The 21,199-nt window shown below is 42.8% G+C and overlaps 1 protein-coding gene across 3 annotated transcripts in view; it reads right to left on the bottom strand.

Annotated features, from left to right (window-relative positions):
* PBK (PDZ binding kinase) overlaps positions 1–21,199 on the bottom strand; it is a 178,771-nt gene that overhangs the window by 133,886 nt on the left and 23,686 nt on the right. For all 3 annotated transcript variants that reach the window (XM_029596228.1, XM_029596227.1, XM_029596226.1), the window contains exon 3: positions 8,007–8,109. In XM_029596228.1, the coding sequence (XP_029452088.1) occupies positions 8,007–8,109 (103 nt within the window). The remainder of the gene's footprint in view (positions 1–8,006; positions 8,110–21,199) is intronic.

The raw sequence follows: 21,199 nt of genomic DNA, 5'->3' as shown, positions 1-21,199 counted from the left end.
AGGCGATGCTCCGAAAGGAACACTATCCCTTGAAGAGAGTGTTGAACCGTGCACCCAAAAACTCCAGAGATTGGGAAGGTAATAGGTGACTCTTGTCTTCGTTGATCACCCAGCCTAGAGACTGCAAAAAGCTGATTACCCTGTTGATTGTATAACAAAGAGATTCCGACTTCGCTCGAATCAACCAGTCGTCCAGGTACGGATGTACCAACAGGCCCTCCTTCCTGAGTTGAGCGGCCACCACAACCATTATCTTGGTAAATGTTCTGGGAGCTGTGGCTAATCCGAATGGGAGAGCCCTGAATTGATAATGTTGCCCTAGAATGCAAAACCTGAGAAACTTCTGATGATCGGATCGAATGCCGATATGAAGATAAGCTTCGGAGAGGTCGAGAGATGCTAGAAATTCTCCTCTGTGAACCGAAGCTATGACAGACCGAAGAGTCTCCATCCGGAACTATGGAATCCTTAGACAATGGTTGACCCTTTTGAGATCGAGAATGGGACGAAAGGTTCCTTCCTTTTGGGAACGACGAAGAAAATTGAATAACGACCTTTCCGATGTTGGAACTGGAACTATAGCTCCTAGGTCGCTTAAACGCTGTAGCGAGTCTTGGATAGAACCCATTCTCCGTAAAACAGAGACAGCCTGCCCCCTATGACGGGAACCGGAGAAAAGACCGGCCTTATCTCATTGGACAGACTTTGTGCCTCCTGAGACTTGGGAAGTTCCAGGTCTACCAAAGCGGCGCCCACGAAAGGACTGAGACCAATTCTGTTGTCCACCTGAAGACTGTTTAGCTGGAGGAGCCAACGGATAAGAAGAACGAAATCTTCTGTTAGACCGAAAACAAGAGCGAGATGAAAAAGAACTTCTAGGTCTAGGACGGTCCTCTGGCAATTTGTGAATCTTATTTTCCCCTAGGGACAAAATTAAATCTTCCAATTCCTTACCAAATAATAAATTTTCCCTTAAAGGGTAAAGCCCCTAATTGAGCTTTGGAGGATGCATCTGCAGACCAATTCCTCAACCAGAGAAGTCTGCGAGCCGATACAGAAGCAACGATAGAGCGAGCCGAGATCATAATGAGATATAAAGCATCTGCACTATAAGCAACTGTAGCTTCCAGTCTACCAGCCTGAGCAACTTCCTCTTCAGAGAGGGAAGAATTGTTTTGTAAAGCCTGGACCCATCTTAGTCCAGCTCGCAAAGCCAAGCTACTACACATGGCCACCCGCACACCAAGAGCAGAAACCTCAAAAATTCGCTTAAGCTGAACCTCCAGCTTACGATCTTGGAGATCTTTAAGAGCCGTAGCCCCAGTTACTGGAATAGTTGTTTTCTTAGTGACGGCTGAAACAGCGGCATCCACCTTAGGAAATTTTCAAATTTCCAAAGCTTCCTCAGGTAATGGATACAATATTTCCATGGCTCGTGCTACCTTAAGCCCCAACTCAGGAGTATCCCACGCCCGGTATATAAGGTCAGTGAGAGAAAGATGAAAAGGAAATTATGTCGTGGGACCTTTAAGGCCAAACAACACTGGGTCAACGCCACCCATCCGAGAATCCTTCACTGGAGCCTCGAGACCCAATTCCAGTAAAATTGCTGGAATTAAAGGACTATGTTCCTCTCTTCTAAACAGGCGGGCTACTTTGGGGTCATTCCCATCCGCAACATGAGGGTCTGAACTAATACTCAAAGCAGGGTCTTCATTTAAATCCCCCTCCAGCAAGGACTTGTCCGGGATAGGTAAAGAGCCATGCTCAGAATCATCTGAAGAAGAAAAAATTGTCTGATCCGGACCTGAAGGGGACACTTCGGAGCTGACCCCACTCCCAAATCCGTGGAATTAGCCCTTTTAGAGGAACGTGGCTTTAACCTCTGTTCAGATGAGAGACTCTTATGAAATTTCTTAGATTTGTAAGCTTTGCGAAGAAAATCCCCTGAAAAGGCAGGAGAAGAGGAAGAAGAATCTGAAATCTCCTCCAGGCATTCAGAAGGCTTTCTTCAAAAGAAAAAGAAAGTCTGCAAAAAATTAACTCCTAAACTACCTGACTAAAAAATAACAAACTACCACAGACTGCAGGGGTTAGGAATATCCACCTCTGCTGGGAGACAGAGAAATACTGATTGGCTGCAGGTGGAGCTCCAGGGTATACGTCAGAGTCATTAGAATGTTTTCTCTGCCTCCCTCTGCTGGATTGGTGACATAACCCAGGGTCTGGACTGATCCAGGTACGTACAGGGAAAATGTATTGATGCATGTATATTTAAAAAGAATTGATTCTCTCTAATTACAATCTATATTAGACAAACAGAGCAGTTGACGTGCACAGGCTCACCAGTAGACTTCTTATAGGTCTTGCAACTCAGCTAGAGCAGAAAAGCGTTCTGACAAGAAAAAAAAAGCACATATGGGTGGCATCATCTGATGAAGCCTGGCATGGAACTTTGATTCCAAAGATTCTAGAGTTTTCAGCATGCTCTACTGAGTATATGCAGCTGTAATCACCTCACTGCCTTCCAGGCAGAGCCCCTCAGTCCATGATATATATATAATACATGGAGAAACTAACTCCCAGGGGAGGTGGGAGGGAATCTTGAGAACTGACATCCAGCTGTTCATCAGAGAACACCTGTTACAGGTAAGTAACTTCTTTCTCAGAGGACAAGCAGGATGGCAGTCCTCACATAAGGGTGAATCTCAAGTTACAAGCTGCTAAACAAAAATGAATCACTTATGCATAGCTATGCCAGAGATTGGCTGATAGTAACAACGTGTGTAGAATCCAAGTATTTACTTCAAAGAAGTGGAAAAAGGTATCAGAGTCTAAGGCACACCTCACCTGCTGAATGACTACAAGACCTGACCTCCCAGGTCAGATGGAATGGAAACAAGATGCCAAGGGATGAAAGGGCTACCCACCCAATAGCAGCACCATGCCAAGACTCCAAGTATGGCAGTGAGCTTCAGCTGAAACTCACCTAATCACAGTACCTTTATGACAGGCATATCCTCCCACCCATCAGGACAAGACCAGGCAAAAGGAAAGCACGCTGGCCAACCGATTGATGCACGAAAAGCCAAAAGACATTACCAACAGGAATCTGGCCAAAAGCTTTCCTTTAAGCCAAACATTAAGACCACTCCCTTTCACACCATGGCTTTCCCCTTGACATTCTGACGAAGTCAGAAGAATAAAAAAAGATACAAAGGAGGCAGACCTGGGGCTGCAGGGGCAAAGAAACAGCCTCTAAGCTGTAGAAATCAATGTTGGACAACACCCTAACTATATTAACCCCCTGCTGATCCAGTCAAGGAGTTGCAACAGAGGCTAGCTCAGCCCAGGGGTCCAACCTCCTCTCAGTATTCAAATAACACTCTGTACTAAGCCTAGATTCCAGTAATGGGTGAGAATATCTCGAGGAAGAAGTCCAGAAGCCTCTTCATCTCAGCAAAAACAGGAATACTGCAAGAGCCTGCCCCTGTGGGAAAAAAAAAACAGTACTTCTTCACCAACCCGGGAACCCCAAGGGTCCCAGATCAGGCTTAGTCTGACCAGTGTAAAAGACTGCTCACCTACCTGGCATTAGTTTTAAAACCAATTGCCAAAGATAATGCGTTCAACTGAATAACCTCATAGGCATACAAGATGGAAATAGCTACATGGATAAGGACTGCTTTTTCAGCAAACGAATGCTCCCCACTGACAGGGATACACCTGAAAGAAGAGAACAATTTCTAAGTGACTGCACTATGAGTGTGGTGCCTCCTTCACGAGATCCCCCCATCCCCTGATGCATTCAAGCCATGGATAGGATGAGTTGTCTGAAGGTAGAGAAAATGGAACCATCCCCTCAGAGGTCCGAGTACCACCCCAGCGTGATAATGACTGGCAGGAGCAGTCACAAAATGAAAACATTCGTGTTTTGCCCAGCAGGTATCAGAAGAGACACTCTCCCCATGTAGAAGAAATCCTTATCTCCTGCTTGAAAGCGGAATCCAATGCCAAAACTGTAGAGAACCAGAATCCAGAACAGCTCCTCACATGCCATGAGATCTCTCTGCTATGCAGCAGTGTAAAGCAATGGAGTGAATAATCCTCCCCGAAAGGCTCCCAAATACAGTGGGATACAGAGTGTGCAGCGGCTGCCATGTCATTAGTGACACGTCTGTGCTCAAAGTCTGGTTCTGTGTTGGCATAGCAGTCCATGCCCATGCTGCGGCATGCTCCATGCCATGGCATGGCCAAACAAAACTGCCAGTACCTGTAGCAGTGTGCTCCGATGGAGCTGTCGTGAAATGTGCAGCAATGCCAATCCCATCAGTTCAGCACAGCACCCCATAGTGCTAGACATATGAGGGCACCAGATGGCATCACCTATTGATGGCTACTGATTGCAATCAATAGCCCCTGCCCTGATGTACTTGGCTCAGGCAGCCCAATTTCAAGGTACACCCTGGCTTGCCTGCTGACTAAGCTTGACTGTCGACACCCCATATGGCACCTACCATGTTAGATGGTGGGAAGGGTGCTCCTGGTACTCACCACAACATCAATGGGGCCCAGGCACTCCATAGTGCCAACAGCTTTGACAGTGCCCCTTCTAGCATTTTTGCTTTCTATTTATATATGGGAAGAAAAAGGAAAACTAACATTTTGACTTCTTCGCCTGGTTTGCCGGTTGTGAGAGGACCCATATGTGGCCAGAAGGGTGAGTCGATTTATGAGAAGCTCTATTCCAGAGATTTCCTTTTCATCAGGGTCCCTAGAGAGTCCTACCCAACAGCCGATACCTCACACGTTATTGGATTCTCCTGAAACTACTCCTCAAACGTTGCAACAAGATTTTGCTCCAGCAGCTGTTTCTTTACAGCCTGGTACAACAGAAATCACTAAGGAACTGGGGACTCAAGTGGGCTCTACATTTCAGTTAACAGGGGAATCTTCCCAACTTGGAAATTTTGGTTCAAAATCTATAGATCCCCAGAATATAATGTTGGGTGATGTGTGGAAGGTGCTCAAATATGGAAGAGTCATTGTCATATTCTATTTCTCATTTTGGTAAATTTTCAGTTGAAACCAAAAATACTTTAGAGGGTCATGGTACCCATTTAACACATTTAGAAGCTACTTCAATGTCTATAACAGCTCAAATATCTTTACAATTATCTAATGACTCCTTTGTAAAGGATAGTTTATTAGTGCAAAAAGTCAGAAAATTTGGAAAACGAGATTCGTATAAGGAATCTTCATTTTCTAAATTTTCCTGTATCAAGGTTATTATCAGCAACTGAGCTGCTTAAAAAATATTTTGTTGAAGTTTTGTCTATTCCTATTATAAATATATCCGAATCAGAAAGCCTGTGAGGGAGTCAGTTGGACCGTTAGATGATCGAGGGGTTAAAGGGGCACTAAGAGAAGATAAGGCCATCGCGGAAAGATTAAATGATTTCTTTGCTTCTGTGTTTACTGAAGAGGATGTTGGGGAGGTACCCGTAATGGAGAAGGTTTTCATGGGTAATGATTCAGATGGACTGAATCAAATCACGGTGAACCTAGAAGATGTGGTAGGCCTGACTGACAAACTGAAGAGTAGTAAATCACCCGGACCGGATGGTATACACCCCAGAGTTCTGAAGGAACTAAAAAATGAAATTTCAGACCTATTAGTAAAAATTTGTAACTTATCATTAAAATCATCCATTGTACCTGAAGACTGGAGGATAGCAAATGTAACCCCAATATTCAAAAAGGGCTCCAGGGGCGATCCGGGAAACTACAGACCAGTTAGCTTGACTTCAGTGCCAGGAAAAATAGTGGAAAGTGCTCTAAACATCAAAATCACAGAACATATAGAAAGACATGGTTTAATGGAACAAAGTCAGCATGGCTTTACCCAGGGCAAGTCTTGCCTCACAAATCTGCTTCACTTTTTTGAAGGAGTTAATAAACATGTGGATAAAGGTGAACCGGTAGATATAGTATACTTGGATTTTCAGAAGGCATTTGACAAAGTTCCTCATGAGAGGCTTCTAGGAAAAGTAAAAAGTCATGGGATAGGTGGTGATGTCCTTTCATGGATTGCAAACTGGCTAAAAGATAGGAAACAGAGAGTAGGCTTAAATGGACAATTTTCTCAGTGGAAGGGAATGGACAGTGGAGTGCCTCAGGGATCTGTATTGGGACCCTTACTTTTCAATATATTTATAAATGATCTGGAAAGAAATACGACGAGTGAGATAATCAAATTTGCAGATGACACAAAATTGTTCAGAGTAGTTAAATCACAAGCAGATTGTGATAAATTGCAGGAAGACCTTGTGAGACTGGAAAATTGGGCATCCAAATGGCAGATGAAATTTAATGTGGATAAGTGCAAGGTGATGCAAATAGGGAAAAATAACCCATGCTATAATTACACAATGTTGGGTTCCATATTAGGTGCTACAACCCAAGAAAGAGATCTAGGTGTCATAGTGGATAACACATTGAAATCGTCGGTTCAGTGTGCTGCGGCAGTCAAAAAAGCAAACAGAATTTTGGGAATTATTAGAAAGGGAATGGTGAATAAAACGGAAAATGTCATAATGCCTCTGTATCGCTCCATGGTGAGACCGCACCTTGAATACTGTGTACAATTCTGGTCGCCGCATCTCAAAAAAGATATAGTTGTGATGGAGAAGGTACAGAGAAGGGCTACCAAAATGATAAGGGGAATGGAACAACTCCCCTATGAGGAAAGACTAAAGAGGTTAGGACTTTTCAGCTTGGAGAAGAAACGACTGAGGGGGGATATGATAGAGGTGTTTAAAATCATGAGAGGTCTAGAACGGGTAGATGTGAATCGGTTATTTACTCTTTCGGATAGTAGAAAGACTAGGGGGCACTCCATGAAGTTAGCATGGGGCACATTTAAAACTAATTGGAGAAAGTTCTTTTTTACTCAACGCACAATTAAACTCTGGAATTTGGTGCCAGAGGATGTGGTTAGTGCATTTAGTATAGCTGTGTTTAAAAAAGGATTGGATAAGTTCTTGGAGGAGAAGTCCATTGCCTGCTATTAAGTTCACTTAGAGAATAGCCACTGCCATTAGCAATGGTAACATGAAATAGACTTAGTTTTTGGGTACTTGGCCAGGTTCTTATGGCCTGGATTGGCCACTGTTGGAAACAGGATGCTGGGCTTGATGGACCCTTGGTCTGACCCAGTATGGTATTTTCTTATTTTCTTAAATGACTATTTCTAAGATGTATTATTTACTTAGGACTAAGATTAGGCCTCAAAGGGGGGAAGAAGAACTGGACATTTTGCAGGGGGATTCCCCTAATTTGACCTCTTTCTTAGAGGCGTCTATAGATGATATACCTACTAGAGCTACTCTTTTGGTATCGTTTTGTAGTTAACAGGATAAAAACCTGGTTCTTCAGAAATATTTTAAAAATAAAGATTTCCTTTTTTGTGGTAAAAAAATTCAAATATTCCCAGATATTGCTAAAAGCAGTCAACTGAAGAGGAAACAATTTTTGTTATTAAAACCAAGAGTTTTATCCTTGGGAGCTGTTTTTTCCCTAAAATTCCCTTGCAAATGTCTAGTTATATATAAAAAAAAAATAAGTTTATCTTTCAAGACCCTTCGCATCTTGAGACCTTCTTAGTGGATAAGGAGTAGTGATGAAGTGTTTATTCGACATTTAAAATTATAATCTCTCATTTCTGTAATTATTACAGTTTTTTCTTATTACCCAAGTAGGTTTTTTTCTACATTATCCTCCCAGAATTATGGAATATTTAACATTTTTTCTTTTGGTTTGTAATGCCATTTGTATAATGTTTGCCTATATTCCAATATGATTACTTGTTGGAATTTTGTTAAAATCCTAATAAAATACAAATTATAAAAAAAAAAAAAAAAAAAAGAATACTCTGATCTCAACAAGGCAGACAGTTATTATAAGAAATAACCCACATTTGCAAGTTTAAGATTTTAACCACTTACCTTTTCATGAGGTAAACACTGACCCCAGTTCCATAGCCTAACTTCTTCATGAAGGGCGAAGCAGGAATAACTACAGATGTTGGCGTTCCCAATACTGTCTTTACTGAAAAAAAAGGGATATGGGAATCTTAAATATATTAACAAACAACAAAAAAATAGCCAAAGATATTTTGTCAATAAACTGCAGGTCTTTACATTTTTAGTATTCTTCCTTTTTTGGATATTATTTTCAAGACAAAATATTGTGTTTGAAGTTATACATATTTTTGGTAAAGCAGTTCATAGAGCTTTTTGCTCTACTGAGCATTCACAGGAGTTCCCACTCAGGTGCTGTCACATGAGCCTCTCAGTTGATTGTAGAGCTTAGCTTTAGCTCAATAGTTGACTCTGGGGAGGCGAGCAGGTATTAAGCATGGCCAATTCATTCTGTTGTCTATGGTATGCAAACTTGCTAGCTCTGTTGACAAACAGGGCTAAATTAGCCATGACATGTGAAGAGTCCCGAGCTGAGGACTGCAACAGAATGATTACTGAAAAGCAATCTGGACCCCACCATGTAGAGTGGGCTATTGTGTGAACAGGCAGCACAAAACTGCTTGCCCAAAGTTACTGTCACTTCTTGATAGCTTGTCCAGACAGTAATGGAATGTGAAGGTGTGAATGACCAAGTTGCAGCTTTACAAATGTCTCGATAGGCACAGCTCGCACATGAGCCTTTGAAGTAGCCATGGCTCTCACTTGATGAGCCTTGACAGAGTTTATGATCTGAAGGCCAATCAGATCATAGTAATGTGCAATACAATCTGCTAGCAAGTTGGATTAAGTATGCTTGGCAACTGCTATGTCCAGTCTATTAGGATCATAAGAGCAAAGTTGTGAAGCTTGATGTGACTGAGTTCTCTTCAGGAAAGCCAAGACCCTCTTGCAGGCCTTCTCATGTGCATGCAGCCTTAGAAAAAGACTCAGGCAACACTATGGTCTGATTTAGATAAAAAGATGAAACTAGTTTTGAAAGAAACTTAGGGCGAGTACAAAGCACCACTGTCTGAAAAAATATTAATATATCATGAACATAAGAACATAAGAAAATGCCATACTGGGTCAGACCAAGGGTCCATCAAGCCCAGCATCCTGTTTCCAACAGTGGCCAATCCAGGCCATAAGAACCTGGCAAGTACCCAAAAACTAAGTCTATTCCATGTAACCATTGCTAATGGCAGTGGCTATTCTCTAAGTGAACTTAATAGCAGGTAATGGACTTCTCCTCCAAGAACTTATCCAATCCTTTTTTAAACACAGCTATACTAACTGCACGAACCACATTCTCTGGCAACAAATTCCAGAGTTTAATTGTGCGTTGAGTAAAAAAGAACTTTCTCCGATTAGTTTTAAATGTGCCCCATGCTAACTTCATGGAGTGTCCCCTAGTCCTTCTACTATCCGAAAGAGTAAATAACCGATTCACATCTACCCGTTCTAGACCTCTCATGATTTTAAACACCTCTATCATATCCCCCCTCAGTCGTCTCTTCTCCAAGCTGAAAAGTCCTAACCTCTTTAGTCTTTCCTCATAGGGGAGTTGTTCCATTCCCCTTATCATTTTGGTAGCCCTTCTCTGTACCTTCTCCATCGCAATTATATCTTTTTTGAGATGCGGCGACCAGAATTGTACACAGTATTCAAGGTGCGGTCTCACCATGGAGCGATACAGAGGCATTATGACATTTTCCGTTTTATTCATCATTCCTTTTCTAATAATTCCCAACATTCTGTTTGCTTTTTTGACTGCCGCAGCACACTGAACCGACGATTTCAATGTGTTATCCACTATGACACCTAGATCTCTTTCTTGGGTTGTAGCACCTAATATGGAACCCAACATCGTGTAATTATAGCATGGGTTATTTTTCCCTATATGCATCACCTTGCACTTATCCACATTAAATTTCATCTGCCATTTGGATGCCCAATTTTCCAGTCTCACAAGGTCTTCCTGCAATTTATCACAATCTGCTTGTGATTTAACTACTCTGCACAATTTTGTGTCATCTGCAAATTTGATTATCTCACTCGTCGTATTTCTTTCCAGATCATTTATAAATATATTGAACAGTAAGGGTCCCAATACAGATCCCTGAGGCACTCCACTGTCCACTCCCTTCCACTGAGAAAATTGCCCATTTAATCCTACTCTCTGTTTCCTGTCTTTTAGCCAGTTTGCAATCCACGAAAGGACATCGCCACCTATCCCATGACTTTTTACTTTTCCTAGAAGCCTCTCATGAGGAACTTTGTCAAACGCTTTCTGAAAATCCAAGTATACTATATCTACCGGTTCACCTTTATCCACATGTTTATTAACTCCTTCAAAAAAGTGAAGCAGATTTGTGAGGCAAGACTTGCCCTGGGTAAAGCCATGCTGACTTTGTTCCATTAAACCATGTCTTTCTATATGTTCTGTGATTTTGATGTTTAGAACACTTTCCACTATTTTTCCTGGCACTGAAGTCAGGCTAACCGGTCTGTAGTTTCCCGGATCGCCCTGGAGCCCTTTTTAAATATTGGGGTTACATTTGCTATCCTCCAGTCTTCAGGTACAATGGATGATTTTAATGATAAGTTACAAATTTTTACTAATAGGTCTGAAATTTCATTTTTTGGTTCCTTCAGAACTCTGGGGTGTATACCATCCGGTCCAGGTGATTTACTACTCTTCAGTTTGTCAATCAGGCCTACCACATCTTCTAGGTTCACCGTGATTTGATTCAGTCCATCTGAATCATTACCCATGAAAACCTTCTCCATTACGGGTACCTCCCCAACATCCTCTTCAGTAAACACAGAAGCAAAGAAATCATTTAATCTTTCCGCGATGGCCTTATCTTCTCTAAGTGCCCCTTTAACCCCTCGATCATCTAACGGTCCAACTGACTCCCTCACAGGCTTTCTGAAGCTCACTGACTCTTCTAGCAGATGTAATCACAACTAGGAATATTAATTTCCATGTAAGGAACTTCAAGGTCTAATAACTGTTCATAAGGAGGCTTCATGAGTTGCACCATCACATTGAGGTCCGATGGCACTGGTGATTTGGCTACCAGAGGTCTTATATAGCATAAGCCCTTCATGAACTTGGATACTAGAGGATGTATGCCATCCACTTGATATAGTAAGCCATTATGGCACTGAGATGCACTTTGACTGATGACATACTGAGACCTGAGAAAAGAATAAGTAATGAAGCAACTCTCTTGGCTCACAAGTGAACAGGTTCAGGGAGTTTTCTTGACACCATGAAAAAAATAGTTTCCATTTAAATTTGTAAGCTCTTCAGGTTGAAGGCTTCCTGGAGAAAAAAAACAATATCCTCAACTTCCTTGGCAAAATGATTAGCAAGCGCTCAACATCACACAATCAAACTGAAAGAGTAAAGAATCAGATGATACAGATGTATCTCCCCTTAAATTAAAGTTGGAGATCAGAGGGCTGACAACTGGATGAGATAAAAGAAGTACATTTGTTTGGGCCATGCTGTAGCAATGAAGATCAAGCGCGAGTAAAGCATCTGAAACGGACGTGAACATGCTATGAAGAATAGACCAGAATCTTTCTGCTTTCCTGTTCTCAGACGTGAACAAATGATTGACAAGAAACCCAAATTTCAAATTGTCTCTCACTGTTTGATCTAGAGTACATTCGTAAGAACGAAACACTCTAAGGTGATTTGCCAATGTGTTGGAGATCTCAAGAAAATAGGTTGCTTGTAAGAAGGCTTTGTGGCTGCAAGCCCACTGCCAAATTTAGGGATTCTTAGCAAAGGGTCCATGACCCTGTACCTCTTTGCTTGTTATGTAGAAAATTGCTACTTGATTGTCAATTTGGATAAGAAGAATTTTCATTCTCTGAAGGAGATGAGAAAAGCTCTTAATGCATGTCTGATTGCTTGAAGCTCCAAAAGATTGATCTGAAACAGCTGTTTTTTTTAATACGTTTTATTTGATAACTTTTTGGCATACAATATACATATAATGAAAAAAGACAGTTCTCAAACATAACAGCTCACATAATTACATAGCCAACATATAAATTTTCATCCTTACAAGTGTGGAGCATAGACCTTCAGGATGTGCAATACTTAACAAAGGGTTCCCATACCCAATCAAATCTGAAGTGTTATTCTTTCTTTAAGTCAAAATGCAAATCATTCAACATTGGCAATTTCGTGCACCTGGGTAAGCCAATAAGCCAGGGAAGGATTAATTTTCAAAAACTTAGCTATTGTAAAATGAGCAGCCAGGAGCACGTGCCCAACTAATGTTCTATGTCTAACAGGGATTGCAGAACTCACCCATCTACCCAAAGGTCCAAGCTTGGGAAACAGCTGTTTTGACAACTAGGTTCGCTACATTCAGAAAGGTCTTGTGTATGTACCCCATCTCCTGATGGATGCATCTGTTGCCAGTGTTACTTAATAGTGTAGAAGCCTAAGGGGAGCCCCCAACATCTCCAGGACATCAAAGTCTAACCAGCACTGGAATGACCCCTTCATTTCCACCGTGACCTTCACCGGGGTTAACAAGGGCTGAAATAACTGATCCCATTGATTGACAGAGGACAGCCAACATTTGCCTCCTGGGATTTGACCCTTCTGTAGAAGGCTCTGGTTCAAGATTCACTCTGCTGTAAAGGACCGTTCTCTACTCCAGAGTGTCTATCCATGCCCCAATGAACCAGATTCTTTGGGTTGGGAAAAGGTTCAATTTTACAAAGTTCACAATGAATCCTAGTGACTGAAGAAACTGAATCGAACTCTGCAGACAACTCAGTACCCCTGCTTCGGAAGAACCAGTCACTAGCCAGTCATCCAGGCAGGAAAAACACAGATCCCCTGATGATGATGAAAGCATGCGGCTGCCACCATTAGGCATTTGATGTAAGACCCTCAGGGCCACGGACAGCCTGAAAAGGAGTACTTTGTCCCAGGAGTGAGAAGAATCCACAACAAAATGAAGATATTGCCAATGTGGGCATATGTATCTATCAGATCCAAGTCACATTTATTTATTATTTATTTATAGATTTTTCTATACCGGGGTACGTAAATAATATCACCTCGGTTTACATTCACACAGTAATTCAGCATTGCGCTTTACAATATAACATGGTAACTGAACGAATACAATATAGTATATAACTTTGTATTAATAGAATATAAGCAATATATGAGAGATTGTGGCAGTTAGGAAGAGTAGCTGAGGATTCAGATCATTGATAGTAGGCTTTTTTAAATAGCCAGGTTTTAAGGTTTTGTTTAAATTTTTTGTGACAGAGTTCCTGGCGTAATTCAGAGGGCATGGTGTTCCATATTGTTGATCCAGCAATGATGAAAGATCGTTCTTTTGTACTAGAAAGTTTAGTCAGATTGGGTGCTGGGATATTTAGTTTGGCTAAATTCTGGAATCTCGTTGGGCGGGAAGACGTTTTGAATTGTAGTTGATCTGTGAACCAGTGCATTTCTCTGTTTTGAATGGCTTTGTGTATCAGCGACATAGATTTATAAATTATCCTGTAAGCCACAGGTAGCCAGTGCAAAGACTGAAGAGCTGGAGTGATGTGATCATGGCGGCTTGTGTCGGTGATAATGCGGGCAGCTGCATTTTGCAGCATTTGCAAAGGTTGAATGGTGGCTTTAGGTAGACCCAGTAACAGAGCATTGCAGTAATCAATCTTTGATAAAATAGTTGCTTGTAAGACTGTGCGGAAATCATATTGGTATAATAGAGATTTAATACGTTTAAGCGTGTATAGCTTAAAGAAACCGTTTTTTACCGTATCCGCGATGAATTTTTTAAACGTGAGATTGCTGTCAATGATGATACCAAGGCTGCGTACTTGTTGTGAAATAGTGGAGTTGTTTTGAGGAATATCAGAGTTGATCAGTATTGTAATTTTTGGAGGTGAAATTATGATAAGTTCAGTTTTATTGGTATTTATAGCCAATTGGTTGTCTGTGAGGATTGTTTTAATTTCTAATAAAGCTACCTTCCAGGTACTCAGTGCATGTGTGATTGTGCTGGTTATAGGTATGAGTATTTGAACATCATCTGCGTAGATGAAGTGTTGAAGACCCAATTTAGAGAGTAACCGGCATAGCGGTGTAAGGTAAACATTGAATAATGTGGAGGAGAGAGAAGATCCTTGGGGGACTCCTTGAGAGAGGTTTCTTGGCTTGGATTCACTTCGTCCACATCTAACGCTGTATGTTCTATTGCTCAGGAATGACTGAAACCATAGTAAAGCCGATCCCGAGATACCTATTTCAGATAGACGGGTAATAAGGGTCTTGTGGTTTACCGTGTCGAAAGCAGCTGATATATCAAGAAGGGCGATGAGGTATGATTTGCCAGCATCTAAAGCTTTTAGTAGCACCTCAGAAAGTGATATCAAAAGCGTTTCCGTGCTGTGGTACTTTCTGAACCCATATTGGGATGGGAAGAGTATTTGATGATCATCTAAATAATCAGTTAGTTGTTTGTTGATGACTCTTTCCATAATCTTTGAAAGGAAGGGTAGGTTTGATACTGGTCGAAAGTTTGCTGGATCAGATGAATCTAGGTTAGATTTTTTTATCATTGGAGTAATGATAGCATGTTTAAGTATAGAAGGAACTATGCCTGTGGTGATGGATTTGTTAAGAATCTTTGCAATAGGTTTTGCTATTGTAGAACGTATTGTAAGAAGAGTCTTAGTAGGTAAGATGTCTGTGGGGTGGAAAGCTGGTTTCATTTTCTTCAGAATTGACTCAACTTCAATACCAGTAGTAATCTCAAGATTAGATAGCTTTGTTTCAAATTTATCTTGAGTGGCTGATGTAGCTTGGTTGGTGTGTAAAGGAGCAGGAAATGAATTAAATCGCGTTAAAATAGAATGCATTTTGTTATAAAAGAACGTAGCTAGTTCCTCACATTTTGAATCATCATTGTTGTTTAGATTGTTGTGAGTTGGAGCAGTAACAAGGCTTTTGACATATTGGAAAAGTGCTTGAGGGTTGAATTGATATTGGTGAATTCTGGAAGCATAGAAATCTTTTTTTGTTTTGTCGGTGGCTTGGCGATATTTGTGTAGTAATGATTTGAATTTTAATAAAGTCGTAGAATTTTGGTTTCTGCGCCATTCTTTTTCTGTCTTACGTAGCTCCATTTTCATAGCTTTAAGCTCGGGAGTATACCAAGGTTTTTTCCTTATTATTTTTTCGGAATTGATTTCCTTGGATTGAATAGGACAGAGTTTCTCTGCTATGTTACTAGTAATTTTAAACCAAGAAGATGTAGCTGTTTCAGCGTCTGAGATCTAAATTTTTGAGATCTTCCGATATCACATTATTAATTTCATCTGATTGACCTTGTTTTCGGAAGTAGATGGTTTTTTTGCTGTGAACATTAGATGGTAATTGTTTTATTGTACAGCAAGTGTCAATCCGAAAGTGGTCCGACCAAGGAATAGGAGTGCAGAGGGGAGGTTTTGTATCAATATGGGAGTTAGTAAAAATGACATCAAGGGTATGACCAGCTTTATGAGTCGGGTTAGTCACATTTTGTTGAAAGCCTAGAGCTTTAAGAGAGGTCAGTAAAGTTTCACAAGCTGGGGTTAGAGGGATGCGATCAAAGTGTAGGTTCAAATCCCCCAGAATAATTGTTGGGAGGTGAATATCAAGGTTTTTGATAATAAATTCTGTTAGTAGAGATGGGTTGTTCTCAAGTATGCTGGGGGGAGAGTAGATCAGGCAAATTTGAAGATCCTTCGATTTGAAAAGGCCAGTCTCCATTTTGGAGGAAAGGGAAGTAGTTTGAACTGTAAGGTTAAATTTCTTTTTGGCAGCCAGGAGAATACCTCCACCTTTCTTTTTGATTCTTGGAATGGAGAAAACATTGTAAGTGTCAGTGGGAAGTTGATTTATTATGGCTGTCTCAGTGTCTTTTAGCCATGATTCAGTGATCGTACATATGTCTGGCTTTTCATCTGTGAGGATATCGTTTAGTAGGGTGATCTTTTTTAGAAGAGATTGTGTATTTAATAGAAGGATGGAGAAAGTTATTAGACCTAACATTTGAGTGATAGGTGCTACCATAATAGGTGTTAATGTTCTGGTTAATGAAGAGTGTTGGAGAAATCTAGCCGGTTTATAATTCACGTTGAAGTGTTTGATAGTAGGAATGTGGCGAGAGAACATTTCTGATTGGTGCATTATTTAATGGTACTGAGTGAATGGGCGAGACGCAGGGGCAAGCTCTTTTATTGCTGTAGGGCCCAGAAATTGAAAGACTCTAGACGAGCAGGAAGTCTTTGATAGCAGAGTGGTCAGATAAGGAAAGCCACTGAAGAAAGGAGGAGAAGAAGAAATAGTAGTCCTGAAGTTAGTCAGTAGATGAGGGATTTGGGTCAAAGTGAAGCTTGCTGGAGTATGTCTGTGGTTAATAGAAGTCAGAGTGAAGTTTGTTGGAATGAATCTGTGGTTGAAAGAGGTCCGAGTGAAGCTTGCTGGAGTGTGTCTGTAGATAGAAGAAGTCCGAGATAAGCTTGCTGGAGTGTGTCTGTGGTAGAGAGAGGTCCGAGTGAAGCTTGCTGGAGTGTGTCTGTGGTAGAGAGAGGTCCGAGTGAAGCTTGCTGGAGTGTGTCTGTGGTTGAGAGAGGTCCGAGTGAAGCTTGCTGGAGTGTGTCTGTGGTTGAGAGAGGTCCGAGTGAAGCTTGCTGGAGAGTGTTTGTAGTAGAAAAAAGTCCGAGTGAAGCTTGCTGGAGTGTGTCTGTGGTTGAGAGAGATCCGAGTGAAGCTTGCTGGAGAGTGTTTGTAGTAGAAAAAAGTCCGAGTGAAGCTTGCTGGAGTGTGTCTGTGGTTGAGAGAGATCCGAGTGAAGCTTGCTGGAGAGTGTTTGTAGTAGAAAAAAGTCCGAGTGAAGCTTGCTAGAGTGTGTCTGTGGTTGAGAGAGGTCCGAGTGAAGCTTGCTGGAGAGTGTTTGTAGTAGAAAAAAGTCCGAGTGAAGCTTGCTAGAGTGTGTCTGTGGTTGAGAGAGGTCCGAGTGAAGCTTGCTGGAGAGTGTTTGTAGTAGAAAAAAGTCCGAGTGAAGCTTGCTGGAGTGTGTCTGTGGTTGAGAGAGGTCCGAGTGAAGCTTGCTGGAGTGTGTCTGTGGTTGAGAGAGGTCCGAGTGAAGCTTGCTGGAGAGTGTTTGTAGTAGAAAGAAGTCCGAGTGAAGCTTGCTGGAGTCTCCAGCTTGAAGGAAAGATAGGATGGTTGCAGAGGGAGAGAGATGGATTGGGATTGAAGGCTGAACAATGGGGTAGTACAAGAAGGCAGGAGAAGTGCAAATGCTAATCACAATCTTGAGAACCCAACAGTCCTTTGTGATCCTCTGCCCGACTTCCAGGTAAAAATGGATCCTACCAGAGGGATAGAGGCTGGTCAAAAACTAGGCCTAGGCTTGGACTGGGTTTATTGCTGAATCTTCGGCTATCTCTCAAGCCAACATTCACGAGCTGGAAGCTGTTCCTGCAGAAGCACAGGTGATACACAATACTGCTGAAATTGGTGAAAAGGGTCTCTCTGGAAAAGGGAATACTTAAAAGCAAAGTAATGACATTTCAGAGAACAGTTGATCAGAACCCATCTAATGATATTGGATTGCAAAATGCTGCTCCTCAATTTGGATGATAATTTTTCTGAGTTTGTCTACAAAGAGGTCTTCCCCAAAACAGAGCATGATTGCCAATTTGTCGCACACGTCCTTTCAGACTCCTGGCTCTTAATCAAGCCATTTGACATGCCACTGCCGATGATCTTGCTGCAGTGTTAAGCTATTTATATACCAAGGGGCGGATTTTAAGAGCCCTGCTCGCCTAAATCCGGGCGGATTTAGGCGAGCAGGGCCCTGCGCGCCGGTGCGCCTAGTTTACATAGGCCTACCGGCGCGTGCAGAGCCCTGGGACTCGCGTAAGTCCCGGGGTTTTCAGAGGGGGGCGTGTCGGGGGCGGGCCCGATCCGCGCGGTGTTTTCGGGGCGTGTTGGGAGCGTTTCGGGGGCGGGCCCGGGGGGCGTGGTTACGGCCCGGGGCGGACCGGGGGCGTGGCCGTGCCCTCTGGACCCGCCCCCAGGTCACGTCCCGGCGCGCTAGCGGCCCGCTGGCGCACGGGGATTTACGTCTCCCTCCAGGAGGCGTAAATCCCCCGACAAAGGTAAGGGGGGGTTTAGACAGGGCCGGGCGGGGAAGGTGAGGGGAGGGCAAAAGAAAGTTCCCTCCGAGGCCGCTCCGATTTCGGAGCGACCTCGGAGGGAACGGAGGTAGGCTGCGCGGCTCGGCGCGCGCCGGCTATACAGAATCGATAGCCTTGCGCGCGCCTTATCTACTAAAATCCAGCGTACTTTTGTTTGCGCCTGATGCGCCAACAAAAGTACGCCAAATCGCGCTATTTGAAAATCTACCCCCAAGTGAAGGAGATGATATTTGCACTCCTCTGCATCTCAAAGAGCCTGAAGCTGCTTCAACTCTAGTTTCCTGCCCTCAACTCTAGAGGGGCTTCAGCTTAGACGCAATCGTTTGAGTATTGAACCATTTAAAATTGGTGTCATAATGCAAGCATTGAACAATGAGCTCTGAAAAAATTTTTTTCCCAAAGTTGTCCAACACTCTAAGGTCTGTTGGGGGGAAATCCTTGGCAACTTTGCTTGTTTCAGTATTGATTCCCTACAACTGACTGACGTGGCAGCTGTACGTCAGTCAGCTGTAGTGGAATCAATACTGAAAAAATCAAAGATGTTCCTGGATACTGGGGTGGGGGTGGGGGGCAAGATGCCAGATTCTTCACATTCCTTTAAATCCCACAGGATTAAGTGCACTAGGATCATTGCAAACATTGTCTCCCAGTGGCTTCCCCAACTTGAATACGGGAAGTCTTTAGGCACGAAGAATGCGCTGGCAGATCAGGTAGTGGTGTCAGAGAGTATCCCAGTCAATCCTCTCTCTCAGATCCAGGAGGTGAGGAAACAATCCAGGAGCTCAATGATGATGCAAATGATCAGGGCGGGGTCCTCAGCTGTTTGAGGGGAATATTCCTGGACATATCCTCAAACTGGCTGAACTCCACAGCAAGAGAATAAAGGAAAATTGGTTCTTACCTGCTAATTTTCGATCCTATAGTACCACAGATCAGTCCAGACAAGCGGGTTTTATTCATCCCTACCAGCAGATGGAGGTAGAGAACAAAACTTTGGGCTCTGATATACAAGAGTGCCACCTGCAGTCCCTCAGTATTAATCGATGCCCAAGCTAAGATAAGTAAAATAAAGAGCAAACGAGGCTCCCAACATAGATACCTCTGACCAACTAGATGATAATGCAGAAAACATTAAACCGAGAACTCAAAGCCAAAACATGATAAATCTGCTTTGCAAATAACTACAGCAGTAGACCAAGCAGTCTTTCAGCAGAGATCCTCAGGGCGGGCCTCTGGACTGATCTGTGGTATTACAGGAACGAAAATTAGCAGTTAAGAACCAATTATCCTTTCCTGAACATACCCAGATCAGTCCAGACAAAGCGGGATGTACCAAAGCCCTCTTATACTGGGCGGGAACCTGAAAGACCCGATCGAAGAACACTCTCCCCAAAAAGGGGCAGTCTCCGGGGCCCGCACATCCAAACGACAATGCTTGGTAAAAGTGTTGAATGAGAACTACACCTCTACAGATCTCCTGTGGAGACACCAGCTGACACTCAGCCCAAGACGTCGCCTGAGCTCAAGTCGAATGAGCTCTAAACCCCACTGGAACCGCTCTTCCTTTGGATACATAAGCTGCAGAGATTGTCTCTTTCAACCAACGAGACAGACGCCTTTTCCCCCTTTTTTGCTCCCCTGAACAGGATAAACAAATGATCCAAACGACGGAAAGAGTTAGTGACTTTCAAGTAACGCAATACCACTTGTCTCACATCCAAAAGATGAAGCTCCCGACCCATCGAAGAATCCCTATCCCAATCCAGAAACCCGGGCAACTCCACTGATTGGTTCACATGAAAAACAGACACCCCCCCTTAGGAAGAAACAAAGGCACAGTTCGCAAGGACACCTTATCAGACGATATCCAGAGGAACAGATCACAGCACGAAAGCGCCTGCAATTCCGAAATCCTTCTAGCTGAACAGATAGCTACCAAAAAGACATTCTTCAGAGTAAGGATCTTCAAAGATGTCTGGCTCAGAGGCTCGAAAGGCTCCTCGCAAAGGGCCTGCAATGCGAGATTGAGGTTCCATTCCGGACAAATGTGACGCAGAGGTGGATGGAAATGCTCGACTCCCAGTAGAAAACACACCACATCTGGATAGGAAGCCAAGGCCTTCCCCTGTATTCTCCCTCTGAGATAGCCCAAAGCGGAAACCTGGACTCAAAGGGAACTATGGGCTAATCCTTTGGATAAAACCTCCTGCAAAAAGGACAAAATATGGGACAACGAAACCTGAAGAGGGTCCAATCCCTGTTGTCCACACCAGGCCTCAAACACCTTCCATACTCTGGAATAGTTCACGAGGTAGAAGGGCATTGCACTTGGAGAAGCGTGGTAATTACAGGTTCTGAATACCCTCTCACACGCAATCGCCTCCTCTCAAAAGCCAGGCTGCAAGACAGAAGCAATCCTCCGATTGGAAAATATAGGACCCTGACGAAGGAGATCCGGTAGGTGGGGTCAGGCGTAGCGGACCATCCACTGCCAGATGCACCAGATCCGCGAACCATGGGCAGCGAGGCCACTCTTGAGCCAGGTCAGTTACTCCTGCTCAGATGAGCAAGTAAGTTCTTCAAAAAAGAAAAAAAAAGCTTGTTAAGGTAGATTTAGAGGTTGGGAGAGGGGGAAGAGGGAGGAGAATAGGGAACTGGGCAAAGGCCTGATCGCATCACTGTGTGCCATAGTTTTTAAAAGAAATGCTGATAATGGAGATTCCACTACTCAGGGACCTTAGGGTTAAGCTTTCTCTTTAAAGCAGGATGGATGAGTGCAGATTTGAGAGAAGCTGGAAGATTGCAAGTTTTAAAACTGGTGCTGACAATAGCCATAAAAGGCACAAGTCCTAAATCAGGACTTTTGACTATGTAAAATGGTATAGGATCTAAAGTTGATGAGACAGCATTAAGTTGTTTTAAGTAGCAAA

Source organism: Rhinatrema bivittatum, chromosome 3 (assembly GCF_901001135.1).
Source record: "Rhinatrema bivittatum chromosome 3, aRhiBiv1.1, whole genome shotgun sequence".
Taxonomy (NCBI): Eukaryota; Metazoa; Chordata; class Amphibia; order Gymnophiona; family Rhinatrematidae; genus Rhinatrema; species Rhinatrema bivittatum.
The sequence above is the reverse complement of the archived record's forward strand: the minus strand, read 5'-3'. Positions and strand labels throughout refer to the sequence as shown.